The sequence below is a fragment of the Magnolia sinica genome, chromosome 6 (genome assembly GCF_029962835.1).
Source record: "Magnolia sinica isolate HGM2019 chromosome 6, MsV1, whole genome shotgun sequence".
Classification (NCBI taxonomy): Eukaryota; Viridiplantae; Streptophyta; class Magnoliopsida; order Magnoliales; family Magnoliaceae; genus Magnolia; species Magnolia sinica.
In genome coordinates this window covers 20,958,632-20,972,699 of record NC_080578.1, presented here as the reverse complement: position 1 = coordinate 20,972,699, position 14,068 = coordinate 20,958,632, and the positions used below count along the sequence as shown (strand labels likewise).

The 14,068-nt window shown below is 46.8% G+C and overlaps 1 protein-coding gene across 1 annotated transcript; it reads left to right on the top strand.

The window, feature by feature from the left end:
* Positions 1-12,121: 12,121 nt before the first annotated feature.
* LOC131249549 (uncharacterized) lies at positions 12,122-12,733 on the top strand. The gene has a single exon (XM_058250354.1). It carries the CDS (start codon positions 12,122-12,124, stop codon positions 12,731-12,733), a length of 612 nt encoding a protein of 203 aa, XP_058106337.1.
* Positions 12,734-14,068: the final 1,335 nt, after the last annotated feature.

Here is a 14,068-nt window from a genome sequence, read left to right as displayed (position 1 = left end):
GCTCCGTCTATCCTATTTTTCATATAGTTTAAGGGGTTGAGAACAAAATTGGAGCACATCCAGAGATTAGGTGGGCCCCACTTGAGGTTTTAAGGGGCTGATCTATCCGTTGGGCCACTTCCATAGCGATCCAATGGCTGATTTTTGATTTGTACGGCTTATTTAAGGTCTTCAGTCCATATATAAAGTTTCGAGCTGAACGGATGGTGGGATCCCTGTGATCTTGCATTCTGCCTGACTTTCAGGCAGCTTGAGCTTCAGTTTCTCGATTTTCGCAGACCCCTGGTGTATAATTCCGTCGCTCTTGGTCTCCTAGAGTCCGTTCCTTGCCTTGGTGCTTCTGGAGCGTCAAATCCATGCATTTACCACCCTTTTTCAGTCCAGGCTCTTAAACACATCCTGCATTACAAACACGATTAAATCAGCCATTAAACAGTATTATGTTTGTAGATCCAAGTAATAACTGGGGTCTAATATGCAATATTTGACCCTCAACAGTGGTTGGTCATGTGCGATCGTTAGACGAAGTCGCACGAGGGAGTGTTGTTGTGAGGGCATACATCATATCATAATATATACATATGCATTAACAAGATTAGTTAGGGATTTGTGAATGTATGCCTTCATTAAATTCATCATATAATTGATGCTTATTGTAACTTAAGGCTAATAGTAACCACTAAATTAGCTACTCACTCCCACTCTGGAACGGTGTTTTAAAACACCAAGTAGACCCTTTACTAGATGCAGGTGAGGTGGAGCTCGACAGCCGAGCGAGGTGAGCATGGATGAGGTTGAGGAGCTTCCCTACTTCCAGACTTTCGACAGATCCTTTTAGTTTAAGTTCGGGCTATCGCGGGGTATGGGCCAGGGCTCTAGTCGCTTTGGGTCATGTATGGATGGGACTAGTTCCCTATTTAGATGACTTGAGATTTGTGGTTTAGATACTTTTATATTTAGTAACACTCGATACTGCTTTATGATTTACTTACGTTGCATGTCTTGCTAAACTCTACATTGTTTATGAGATCGTCCAAATGTAATTAAAATTTAAAGCCCATTAAGGCACCCATGACACCTGGAAATTTGGGAGCCGAGTCCCTACACGACCCCATGAAAACCCGGGTGTTACAAACAGCTACCTCTCAATCCAGAAGAGGCGGCCTCGGTAGCTGAGGAAGAGCCGCTGCTCGTAAGCTCCCGGGCCAGAGCATCCCAAAACTTGTCTGCTCGAGCCTCGGATCCTATACGGCATGTAACACCAACCTATATATCTGCGACCTCAGCGCTAGCCCCGACTGACTTCCACCACGAGTTGGAGAGGAGAAGAAGGGACAGAACGCCTGAGGTTGAAGTTCCTCAAGAAATCATGGCAGAAAACCGAAATCCATGGGAAGCTCAGCTTGACGAGCTTCGGAATCAGATCAAGACTCTATAGCGAAACCAACAGACCCCTGCCTTAACCGCGATAAAAGCGATGATGGAAGAAATTGAACCTCCCTTCACCAGTGACGTGATGAGTGCAGAAATACCTCCAACGTTTAGGATGCCCCCATTGCTCAGTATTCAGGGTCCGGGGATCCAATAGAACATGTGGAGTTGTAACGCCCTGAAATTCGGGGGTCGAGCATAACTCAGCTCCCGAGTTCCAAAACATCACTTATGCAACATAATTAATGAATGATGTATGTTGACTGTATTAGCATATAAACATGGGATAGATTAAGCCAAAACGCAGATATGATTCAGGGATAAGTGAATAAAGCAAGCGGAAGACTTATAGTAAAATATGTGTACAAGTGTAAGTCCCTGATCGTGTAAAAGTGTTATTTATCAAAATTATAAGTACAAGTTACATCATTTCAGTTCCCAAAATAGTAATCCCATAGATCCCGCGCAACAGACCGAGGCTCGCTAGAACCCGTCTGAAAACTGCATATAGGAGAAGGCAGCCTCGTCGTCATCCAGCTCCCGCTCTGCCTCAGACGTCGCATCCACATCTGCTACATCAGGGCCTAAGACAGAGTCTGGTGGGTGTGAAACACCGCCCCAGAAACGTGAGAGTGAGTGATCAACTCAGTAGAACAATAAGGCACTGGTTAACATGCTATCAGTTCAATCAAACAGTAATGATAAAGCATAACACTTAAATAAAGCCTAATTACTCTTATTAATGCAGGTATGAATGCAATATGATGCGTGCCCTCACACGTACACCCTCAGCGTCTTCATCTTACGTTACGCATGACATCGCCTCAAAGTGCGCCACATCTACAAAGCACATGCAAATGCGGTGCATGGTTATGATTACCAAGTTGTTATTAGTCCATTTCACACAACAGGATTGGGAAGCTAAGATACCTTCCTCATATCACCATCCAAACAGTGATCCATACTAGGGTCGTCAATCCTAGATATTGCATACGATCATATAGTTGAGGTCGTAGCAAAGGGCTCGTCACCAATCAATGCACGCCTTTCATGCCTTTACTACCACAGATCGGCTCGTCACCTCCTTGCGGTATCCAGGTATGCTCGAGGTCACTACAAAGGGCTCGTCACCAATCAATGTAGGCCGACAGCACGAATATAGTGTCCCATACCACCATAATCGGCTCACGAGTTTAGTTGCTCATTGGTCACTACGGGGAGGCTCGTCACCCCAGCGTAGGCCGACAGCTCGACCACGGTGTCCCATACCACCATGTCCGGCTCATGAGTCTTAGCGGATCAGGTACCATGGTTATTAGGATTTCACTGGTAAGTTCGGTACCCTAGATTCAAGCAGTAGCGTCCATACATGGTTAACATACATCGGACAATCGGGTTATTTGACGAACTCGACTAGCACGAGCGCACGTTGAATTGAACGACATGGAGTGCGCAAACACTCCGCGTGGTCGAACCACTGCCGACAACTCTAATACGACTCGGGTTCGTCTAATGCGTCTCACGTGGCGAAAGCAATCTCAACCACGACCATAGGGTCAATTACCGATTTTCTGGACTAAGGCATAGTCCCAAACATCCTACACTACGACAGATATTCATATGGAATGTAAAACAGTAATGGATCAACAACTCAAATCATGTTACATACACATCTGAAGAATAATCAACTTAATATAAATGTAAGCATAGGAATGTTTGAATTTAAATAACTTGAAATGTAACTTGCATAAAGGAAATCATGCGCATCAATAGGAGTATTGAGAATCACTTCTCAACGCCCACAATTAGTGTAATCAGTTACACTTAGATCATTCATGCATTTCTACAAACACTTAGCATACATGGAACAACATACATGACGCATGTTGAAATACGTGCACTTAGACAATTCCTTTTCCCAAGGAGTTGTCATACATGCATCTAGCATACATACATGACCAATAATCATGGCAAACACAAGTGCGTATTTTGTACGTATACGGTACTTTATAAATACACTTAAAATACACAAATCTCAATATAGCACATGCATATCAGGAAAGCAATGTAAACATAACATTTGACATGTGAAATCTCATCCATAACAAGAATAAATCACTAACTGGGATTGAAAGCCTTGAAAACCATAACCTATACACTTAAAGTCCGCACCTTAAGCAAAGAAAGAACCGCCGAACTGATTTAGACGAGTTGTCTTCGTCAACGGCGCAAGAATACCCTAAAATAAGGATAGAAATGAGATACAACAACACCAAGTCTAGTCTAAGCTCTAACACAGGTTAGGGTTAGGTTAACTTACCCCAAAAGAACTCAGAATCGTCAGAGGAACGATTCAAAGTAAAGGTTCAAAGGTGAAGAAGAACAAGGAAGAATCAAGATGATTCACCAACCAATCTCTCTCACTAACTCTCTCTTTTCCACTCTCTTTCCAAGCTAGGGTTAGAGAAAATTCGTATGGAAATGAGAGCTAGGGTTTAAGGTCTATATATAGGCCTTAAAATGATGGAAATAACCCCAGGGTCAAGGTATACTTAGGTTATAACCAAAGTACGCCTTTCTCGATCCAACGAAGCACTTCTGGTGGGCCTATAACCACGAAAGGTCGGACTTAAGCTCACTGACCATGGATCTAGGTCAGTGTATCGTACCGACCGGCTCTTCAGATCAGCCGTGGCGGACCACACTCAATTCAACGGTCACGGAAACTCGATCAGGTCCACAAGCACTAGGATATGCCTGGGCCAACTATCCTGATCAGAGGGTGAAATTGGGTCAGAATCCAATGGTCAGATAGCTTAAAAGCGTCGCGCAAGCGACACGACTCAGATTTCATAAAAAGCTTAATAAATTCCAACCGCTCTCACACTCTTCACTCCGAGCTCAACCAAATCGACCCAGAACATTAGATCGACTTGATTTTTGAGGTGAAGACCAAGCCCAACTCAGTGACCGCAACAGCCTAAGATCATCGCCATCGGACTTTCGACGCGCGGTCTAGGTCCGATCCAGATCTTCCAAAAATTCCTCAGAACAACTGGATTTAGCGATGGATCCCAGATTTCAGAGTAACGTAGCGCTCACTAATCTACACGTTTTGAGCCATGCAGATACAATTTAAAGTGATTGATGCGGATTTCACAAGCAATCGAGTAAAGCGCTAATTACCCCAAAAACAACTACTTGAGGAAAGATTAGCACAAAAATTTCCAAGGTCGTTACAATCTACCCCCCTTAAAGAAAATTTCGTCCTCGAAATTCATACCTTCGTATAATCCTCGAGGATCAGAGGGTAGGTCTTCTTGACCTCAGCTTCAGATTCCCAAGTAGCCTCTTCTACACCATGATGCGTCCATAGCACCTTCACGAGAGGGATAACCTTGCTACGCAGCACCTGCTCCTTTCTATCCAGAATACGCGTCTGTCGCAGTACATAAGTGGCATCCTTACTTAACTGCACTTACTCCCAACTGATAATATGCGAAGGATCAGAAACGTACTTCTTCAGCATAGAAACATGAAATACGTTATGCACGCCCGCAAGAGGTGTGGGCAAAGCAAGGCGGTAAGCTACCGCTCCCACTCGATCCAGAACTTGAAATGGACCAATAAATCTCGGCGTCATCTTCCCCTTCTTACCGAACCGCAGAACTCCCTTCATAGGAGAGACCTTCAGAAACACATGGTCTCCCACTACAAACTCAAGCGGTCGACGCCTCGTATCAGCATAACTCTTCTGCCTGCTCTGCGCTGCTAGAAGTCGACGTCGAATGATGTCAACCTTCTCTGAAGTCACCTGCACAACTTCGGGCCAAGCAAACTACGCTCACCAATTTACGCCCAACAATGTGGTGCTCTGCACGGCGACCATACAACGCCTCGAAGGGAGCCATGCCGATACTCGCCTGAAACTATTATTATACGCGAACTCGCATACGAAGACAATCATCCCAACTGTCTTTGAAATCCAAAACACAAGCTCGCAACATATCCTCCAGGACTTGATTCACGCGCTCCGTCGCCCATCTGTTTGCGGATGAAACGCGTTCTGAACTTCGATTTCACACCCATTGCTTCCTGGATACGAGTCCGGAAGATAGATGTAAAACGCGTGTCTCTATCGGACACAATCTCCAGGGGAACCCATGCAGGCGCACTATCTCCTTGATATACAACCTAGCCAACTCGTCTGCGAGTAAGTGACTCGATCGGTAAGAAATGCACCGACTTCGTTAATCGATCGACGATCACCCAAATAGAGTCAAATCCCTTTCTCGTCCTCGGCAACCCGGAAATAAAATCCATAGAGATGAAATCTAACTTCCATTAAGCAATGGGCATGGGCTGCAACAACCCAAGAGGTCGGCGATGCTCTGCCTTGACCTGGCACGTGAGACAACGAGAAACAAATTCAGCAATCTGGACCTTCAAATTGTCCCACCAATAAGACCTCTTCATATTCTGATACATCTTCGTGCTACCTGGATGCATCGCAAGTTTAGAACTATGAGCTAACTCGAGAACCTCATGTCTCAAGTCAAGGATGTCAGGAACACATAACCGGAAACGAAAGCATAGGCACCAATCATAAATAACACTACAGTCGGAGTTCTCATCTGTACCAACCCGCCGCCTCATCTTCACCAAAAGCTCATCATCTGCCGAGCTGCAACGATCCTCTCGTCGATAGGCCGTACACGAATGTGTGCGATAACCTCATACGGCTCAACCACCGTAAGCTTCGCTCAAAATCGCGCACGAACTCCAACATCTCCCACTCTGCTATCATCGGCGGAGCGCAAACTTCAAAGCCTTCTTGCGACTCAACGCATCGCCACAAGGTTGGCCTTACCGGGATGGTAAGAAACATCGAACTTAAAGTCTTTCAATGTTTTCATCCATCGGTGTTGCCTCATATTCAAGTCACGCTGCGTGAAAATATACTTAAGGCTCTTGTGGTCACAAAAGAGCTCGAACTCCTCACCATAGAGGTAATGTCTCCAAAGCTTTAATGCGAAAATGATAGCTGCTAACTCCAGGTCGTGCATAGGGTAATTCTCTTCGTGTTTCCTCAACTGACGCGAAGCATAGGTAATCACCCTGTCCTTCTACATAAGGACACAACCCAGACCAACGCGAGAGGCATCAGTATATATAATATATTTAGCCCCTTGCTCTGGCTATACTAGCACAGGGGTGGACGTCAACTTGTCCTTCAACTCCTGAAAAGCTAACTCCGCCTTCTCATTCCAGGCAAACTTCAAATCTTTCCGTGTCAGCTGTGATAACGGTCTGACAATCTTCAAGAAGTCTTGAATGAAGCGTCAATAATAGCCTGCAAGACCCAGAAAGCTCCTTACCTCAGTGACTGAACCAGCCTACTTCCAGTCCTGCACCTACCTTGGCAAGGTCGACGGCTATACCTTCCTTGGACACCACATGTCCCAGAACTTGACTTCCTCTTTCCGAAATCACACTTCTTGAACTGCGAAAAAGCGATTCCTCCTAAGAGTATCCAAAACCGCTCTTAAGTGCTCCTCGTGCTCGCCGCTCGCCGAATAAATCAAGATGTCATCGATAAATACAATGATGAATCGAAACAGATACGGCGAAACACCCTGTTCATCGATCCATGAACACGGCGGTGCGTTTTACGACCGAACGACATCACAAGGAACTCATAATGACCGAAGCTGGTCCTGAAAGCGGTCTTCTGCACGTCTCCATTCTTGATGCGCAACTGATGATACCCTGACTGCAGATCAACCTTCGAGAAGTACCGTGCCCCCTTCAACTGATCAAACAGATCATCAATCCTGGGCAAGGGGTACTTATTCTTCACAGTTACCAAATTCAACCTGCGATAATCAATACACAATCGCAAGGAACCATCCTTCTTCTTCACAAACAAAACAGGCGCTCCCCAAGGAGACACACTGGGCCAAATAAAACCCAATTCTAGCAAACCATCTATTTGCTTCCTCAACTCCTCCATTTCACTCGGAGGCATCCGATAGGTGGGTAGAAATGGGCACCGCACCAGGCATAAGATCGATAGCAAAATCAATCTCACGCTGAGGAGGTAATCCAGGAATCGACTCAAACACATCTTCAAACTCCTGAACTACCGGCGTACTAACCAACGCCGACTCGGCCGAACTCTCCAACAGAGAAGAATAAAAATCAATACGAATAGGGTAACTGACCTGAACCGGGAAAGTAACAGTCTCGCCCTCAGGTCCATGGATCGTCACTGATCTCGCTTCACAATCAATCTCAGCTCGCATCCTCGTGAGCCAATCCATACCCATAATAACATCGTAGTGATAAAGCGGTGCGACTAGCAAATCAACACGGATCGATCCACTTCCCAGATCGACCAAACAATCCATACAATGCTTGCCCAAGGCAGAGGACATCCCCGTAGCGGTAGTAAGCGTCACTCCACGCATAGGAACAGATCTCAAACCCAAACGCCTAACTGCCGCATAAGAAATAAGAGAAGTAGTGGACCCTGTATCCACTAGCACAGAAACGGGAATACCTTCAATATGCGCTGTCACCTCAAAGGACCTCGGCACCAAGTCAGACATAGGCGCTTCAGCTGAAAGCGCATGAACACGAGCCTGCTGCTGACGATTCGGCGGAGGAACCATGGGCCGCTGAGGTGGCCTGAAACCAGGAACTACAGGTCTGAAGGATGGATGAGCTGGCGCTGATCGAAGAGGAGGAGGAGAAATAACCGGAGGCATCGGACGGCTAACCCTCTGCGGTGGAGTAAAACCACCTGCTCGCATACGGGAAAGCGAAACGGTCCAAGTGCCCAACCTTCCCACAATAAGAACATCTCAGATCAGCTCTCATGAGCGGGCGGCGCCGAACGCCTCGGAGGAGAATCAACACGCGGCCTCTTGCCAAGGAAAGGTGCACCACTGGAAATCCGGTCTCGGCCTAGGAGGCATCGGTGCTCGCATGCGGGACGCTCTATCTCCGTCTGCTCTGCTCGTAAGGACATGCTCACTAGCTCCGCATATGAAGAAATGCTGCCACAGCAAATCTTCGATGAATATCAGGTCTCAAGCCCTCGAAAAATGCCGCATCCTCATCGGTTGATCGCCCAGATCAAAGGAACATACCGCCCCAACTCAGTAACCGGTTCTCATACTCCGTAACCGATAACCCTCCTGGCGGAGGCGAAGGAACTCACTCTCCTTCTCATGTCGTTACGACCGGAAATACTTCTCGTGGAAGCGCGCCTCAAACGCCCGCCACGACCACACGAAGTCCTCCTCGACAGCGAAGCACACTGTCCCACCACAAACCGGCCTCCTTCTCAAACATGAAGGTGGCAAGCTCAACCTGCTCGACCTCAGAGCAGTGCAACGGTCTCAGCATCTTGGAGATGCGGTCAATCCAATACTCGGCCTCCTCGGGTCCATGAGAACCCGCAAAAGTAGGAGGTCTCAAGTGCTGGAATCGTTCGAATGTGCCGCTGGCACTGACACTTGCACTGGCACTCCCAGATGGAGGCATAGGTGAAACAGGTGGAGTCGCCCCTTAGGGATATCAAAGATGCCAGCCATGGAGGAGAGGAACTCCTGCTGCTGCTGCTGCTACTGCTGGTGCTGCTGCTGCTGAATCTGCTATTACTGCATCAACACCTATCAACAGGTGAAGCAGAAGAAGGAGCAAGGCTCGGCTCACTAACCGAGGCTGTGACTGGAGGAGCCATAGGTGTCGACCCAACACCGGCCCGAGATGGACCCGCCTGTGGATCTGACTGGCTATCGCTCAGGAGGAACCCCAACAAGCGACTCAATCAGAGAAAGACGGGCCGAAGTCTTCGAACCCTTAGGAGGCATCCCTACATTAAATCAAAGGATGCAACCTGTCAGATTCTAAGTCACATAATCCATCCACACAACAACAACACAGCACAACTCCAAAAACAAACAACATGCATTCCATTAACCAAAATCGTCGCAATACAAGTAGTGCAGCAATACATGAATCACGACTAGGAAAGCATGAAAACAACAACATCTAACACTTCAAACAACCACAACAACTACAACCACTAACAACTACAACACTACAACAACTCCAACTACAAGCCAACAACGACTACACACGGAAAGAAAAACACAACAAAGCAAAGACGGCCACGACGACAGCTACTCGTCGGAATCAGGAGATGGAGGCGGAGCACCCTTATCCTGCAAGCAACACAGGATAGACTTCAAAGTCCGGGACATCTTCTTAAACTTGTGCTTAACCAAGCCTCGAAGATCAACCATCTCCTGGCGTAAAGCAGCTTGCCCTTCTTCAAGCCGTGTAAGACGGGCATCTCTGGCAACTTGCTCTGCCCTGCTCTGGCACCACGGGAGGAGAGCGATCACTCGAATCTCGTGCCTCAATCTCTTCCTCGTCTTGCTCGCTTCTTCCCTAGACTCCGCACCGCCTTGCATAACTCTCATCATCACCACTCTCAGACCCGGCCTCACCCTCGGAGGCAACCGACCAGAACCAACCTCCATCGGCTTAAGGGTCCTCAAGTTGATATGGCGAACAGGGACCGGCTTCTCAGCTCCAAGCCTATAGCCAAACTCATGTGCGATCTTGCAAATGAGGCGGCCAAAGGGAAGAGACTCGGTCCGTCTACTCGAACGAGCGATGAGAATAATCTGACGCAGGACGTACATCGGCACACACAACTTCGCATCCTGCCCCACCTGATATAGAAAATCAACCATCAGGCGCATACACTCGCTGCGATTGCTCCACCTTGGATATACATTGAACGTAAAGATGTGGTGAAGCAAACGGAAGTCGTCCGTCATGAAAGAAGCCAGAAGACTCCTATTCGGCTGCCATTCAACCAGACGACCACACAAGGATCGGGTGCGACGATCCCTCTCGCGCACACTGTCCACATTCTTCTCGCTGGCATGCACTTCCCCAAGTGGCACCTTCAAGAGTCGGGATATCAAAGCAACATTGACAATTCCAACTCGACCGCTACCACAGGGAATCTTGAACTGCAGAGGATCCAGCGAAGGCTCCAGAATGTTGGCATAGAAGGCCCGAACAGTGCTAGCATTCGCGCGATACTCGCCTTCGAACAAGGGACCCCAACCGGCCCCTTCTAGGCGCTCCAACAAAAAGAACTCTCCAAAGAGCCGCGGATCAACATGAGCCTAAAAAAGGACTCTACGCCCCTCATAGACTCCATGCGACAATTCCGCCAACAAGGTCCTACTGACAGGAGCTCGAGGATCGAGGTCCCGCTTCGTCTGGAACTCGCGCGTGGCGGACGTGCTAGCGGCAGCACCTCTCGGCCTCCGTGCACGGGTTGGGCGGCTCAGCCCGGCTTCATCCATGGGCACTCTCTTCTTCCCCATCAAGGAAAGAAGGGAAGAAATGGAAAAGATGGCCGTCACAATCTCAAAGAGGGCCATGAGAAATGAGAGAAAGAGAGAAATAGGAAGATGGTGAAGCTTCCACACAACTATGAGCCAAAAAAGGAAATGAAAGGGCTCAAATGAGAGGGAAAGATGGAGAAATCAGCAATGGAATAGAAGATTTGAGAATGGGGTGATGGGTTTTGCACGAAAATGGAAGGAAGATGAAGATTTGGGAGAGATTTGAGAGAGTTTGGAGAGGTTTTGGAAGAAAAGGAAAGCTTGGAGGTGGGTGTTGTGAAGGAAATAGATGAAATGAAGGGTTTTAAAATGAAAACCGTGGAGGGGTGGGCCACATTGAGCCTAGGGACGATCGGCCCGCGTCAGCCCGGCCCGCCTGGCCCGTCGACCGGCGATCCCTCGCCGAACCGGCGATGGCATCGCCGGTCTCTGGACATATCGGCGATGCCTCGCCGATTTGGCGAGATCCTCCTGGTCCTCCTTGGTCCAAATGATGTGGTTCCCCCCCTGGGTCCCACAGAAAATGCCCCGATTGGCCCCTTGTGTAGTTTGAAGCCTATCGGGTCATTCTGACAGAAATCTGATTCAAACAGCGATTTCTGGAAGGTTTAAAGATGAAAAAAGGGAAGATAGACCGTCTACACTCAGTAAGAGAAGGTCTAGGAAAGATTTCGGGTCGCTGTGTGTGATCAGGTAAGAGTACAGACTCGATCTCGGTAAAGGTTTTCAAGAAACTTTCGCCGATAGAAACTACGGAGCACAAACACAAAGCGATGATAGACCCGCACCCAAATACACTATAGTGGCGACAACGTGCGGTGTGTGACCATAACCCAGGTCCGGTTTAATCCAGATCATGCTCTGATACCAACTTGTAACGCCCTGAAATTCGGGGGTCGAGCATAACTCAGCTCCCGAGTTCCAAAACATCACTTATGCAACATAATTAATGAATGATGTATGTTGACTGTATTAGCACATAAACATGGGATAGATTAAGCCAAAACGCAGATATGATTCAGGGACTTACACTTGTACACATATTTTACTATAAGTCTTCCGCTTGCTTTATTCACTTATCCCTGAATCATATCTGCGTTTTGGCTTAATCTATCCCATGTTTATGTGCTAATACAGTCAACATACATCATTCATTAATTATGTTGCATAAGTGATGTTTTGGAACTCGGGAGCTGAGTTATGCTCGACCCCCGAATTTCAGGGCGTTACAGGAGTCTTACCGCTCGTGGATGCAGATTCAATTCGTCTCGAAGGCGATGATGTGCCGAGCTTTCTCGATAACTCTCACTAGGGCAGCCGGGAATTGGTATCGACAGCTTAAGACGAAGTCAATCAGCACCTTCGCCGAGCTCAGTAGATCATTCCTAACTCAATTTATCGTCGGCAAGAAGAGTCGGAAGCTATCAACCCACTTGCTTACCCTCAAGCAAAAAAGCGGAGAGTCATTGAAAGACTGCATTTCTCACTTCAATGAGGAGGCCCTGCAAGTAGATGAATACTCTAACAAGATGGCGCTGTCTGCAATGATCAGCAAGCTTAAGGAGGGAAGGTTCTTATTCTCGATAGGAAAGAATCCACCATCCACTCTCAGCGAACTCATCAGTCGAGCACAGAAATACACAAACGCTGAGGAATTCTTCGGCTCGCGTAAAAGCAACCAGACCTCCAAGCCCTCATCTAAAGGGAAGAGGCGGAGACATGAAATACCACAACATGCGAACAAAAGGAGGTTGGACGATAATGCCTCCCAAGATAGGAGGCTGAGTAAAAGACCCGAGAGCAAGTTCAGCTTGTATACTCCTCTCAACACATTTCCGGAGCAAATTCTACTCGACATCTGAGATTAGAGGCTACTGCATTAGCCGAGTTGCATGAAGACAGAGGCCGGCCAATGAGACAAACACAAATACCGCCGTTTCCATCGCGACTATGGTCACAAATGAGATCAACAAAAATTAGACATCCCGACAACGGAAATCCCCAAAAAATAGTTTTTCCAGCCATATAAATCAATGAAAATCATACAATCCAGCAATGAAAATCAACCAAAAACAGGCAATCCGGCAACTAAATTCAACATGCATGAGACAATGTCAAGGCAACAGAAATCAGACACAATGACATAATAAATCAACGGTTATGGGCAATACAGCAGTGTAAATCTACGGATCCGACTCTCTGTTAGGCTGTAGCATATCAGAAAACTGTCTCCTGGGAGGTTGGAATGTTCTACCCTCAAGCACATCCACTCTCTAGCCAAAAAATCCCTTTGAAAATGAGCAACGATCAATGTGCGTTGCTTGCCATTCTCAGGCCGATAGTGATCTACCATTACCAATAGCAAATCTCCTTCATTTATGTAGACACCAACCTTTCTTCCATCTTGGCTTACAAAAATGGAGAAGATGGGCGAGCATCTCACTCTGTTCCGTCGCCTTACACACAATCAAATTTGGAAATGACAGTGATAAAGTTCCTTGATATACATTGATACAACACAGCTTAAGCTTTTAGTGTAAATAGTTGTTTGACAGGCTATTAGATAGGAAAGTACAGGGTTCAAACATCAAAGCTTCCGACACATCTTGCATCAGATTTTTCTGAATCTTAGTAAGATCCTCGTTATGCTCAATTATCCATTCACACGACAATCGAGGCATAACTCACCTGTCGGTTCTCGTAAACAAACACAAAGTTGTACACGAATTCTAACTTGGTTGAATCCATTGCACTAAACAGGCCAAAAGTGAGCTCTGCATGTGCAGTTGCCTGGCATCAGATCATAGGTAAGTTGATAAGACATTGAACGGTAGATTCTTGGGTTAAATCCATTGCACTGAACAGGCCCAAAGTGAGTTCTGCATGTGCAGTTGCCTGGCATCACATGATAGGTAAGTTGATAAGACATTAGCCGGTAGATTCTTGGGTCCATAACCCGGAGTCGATCAGGTGCAGCCCCTGCCTCACCCAACATGGTGCAGCCCTGATCGCGGGTCTACTTTGATGTATATTTTGTCTATACACGCTACCGTCCATTTTTTCAACTTATTTTAAGGCATAATTCAAAAAATGAAGTAGATCTAAATCTCACGGTACTCAAAAGTAGTGGTGATTGGCTATTAAAACTTTTTAAAAAAACATTTTTAAGGTTACAAAAGTTTTGAATCTAACTGATA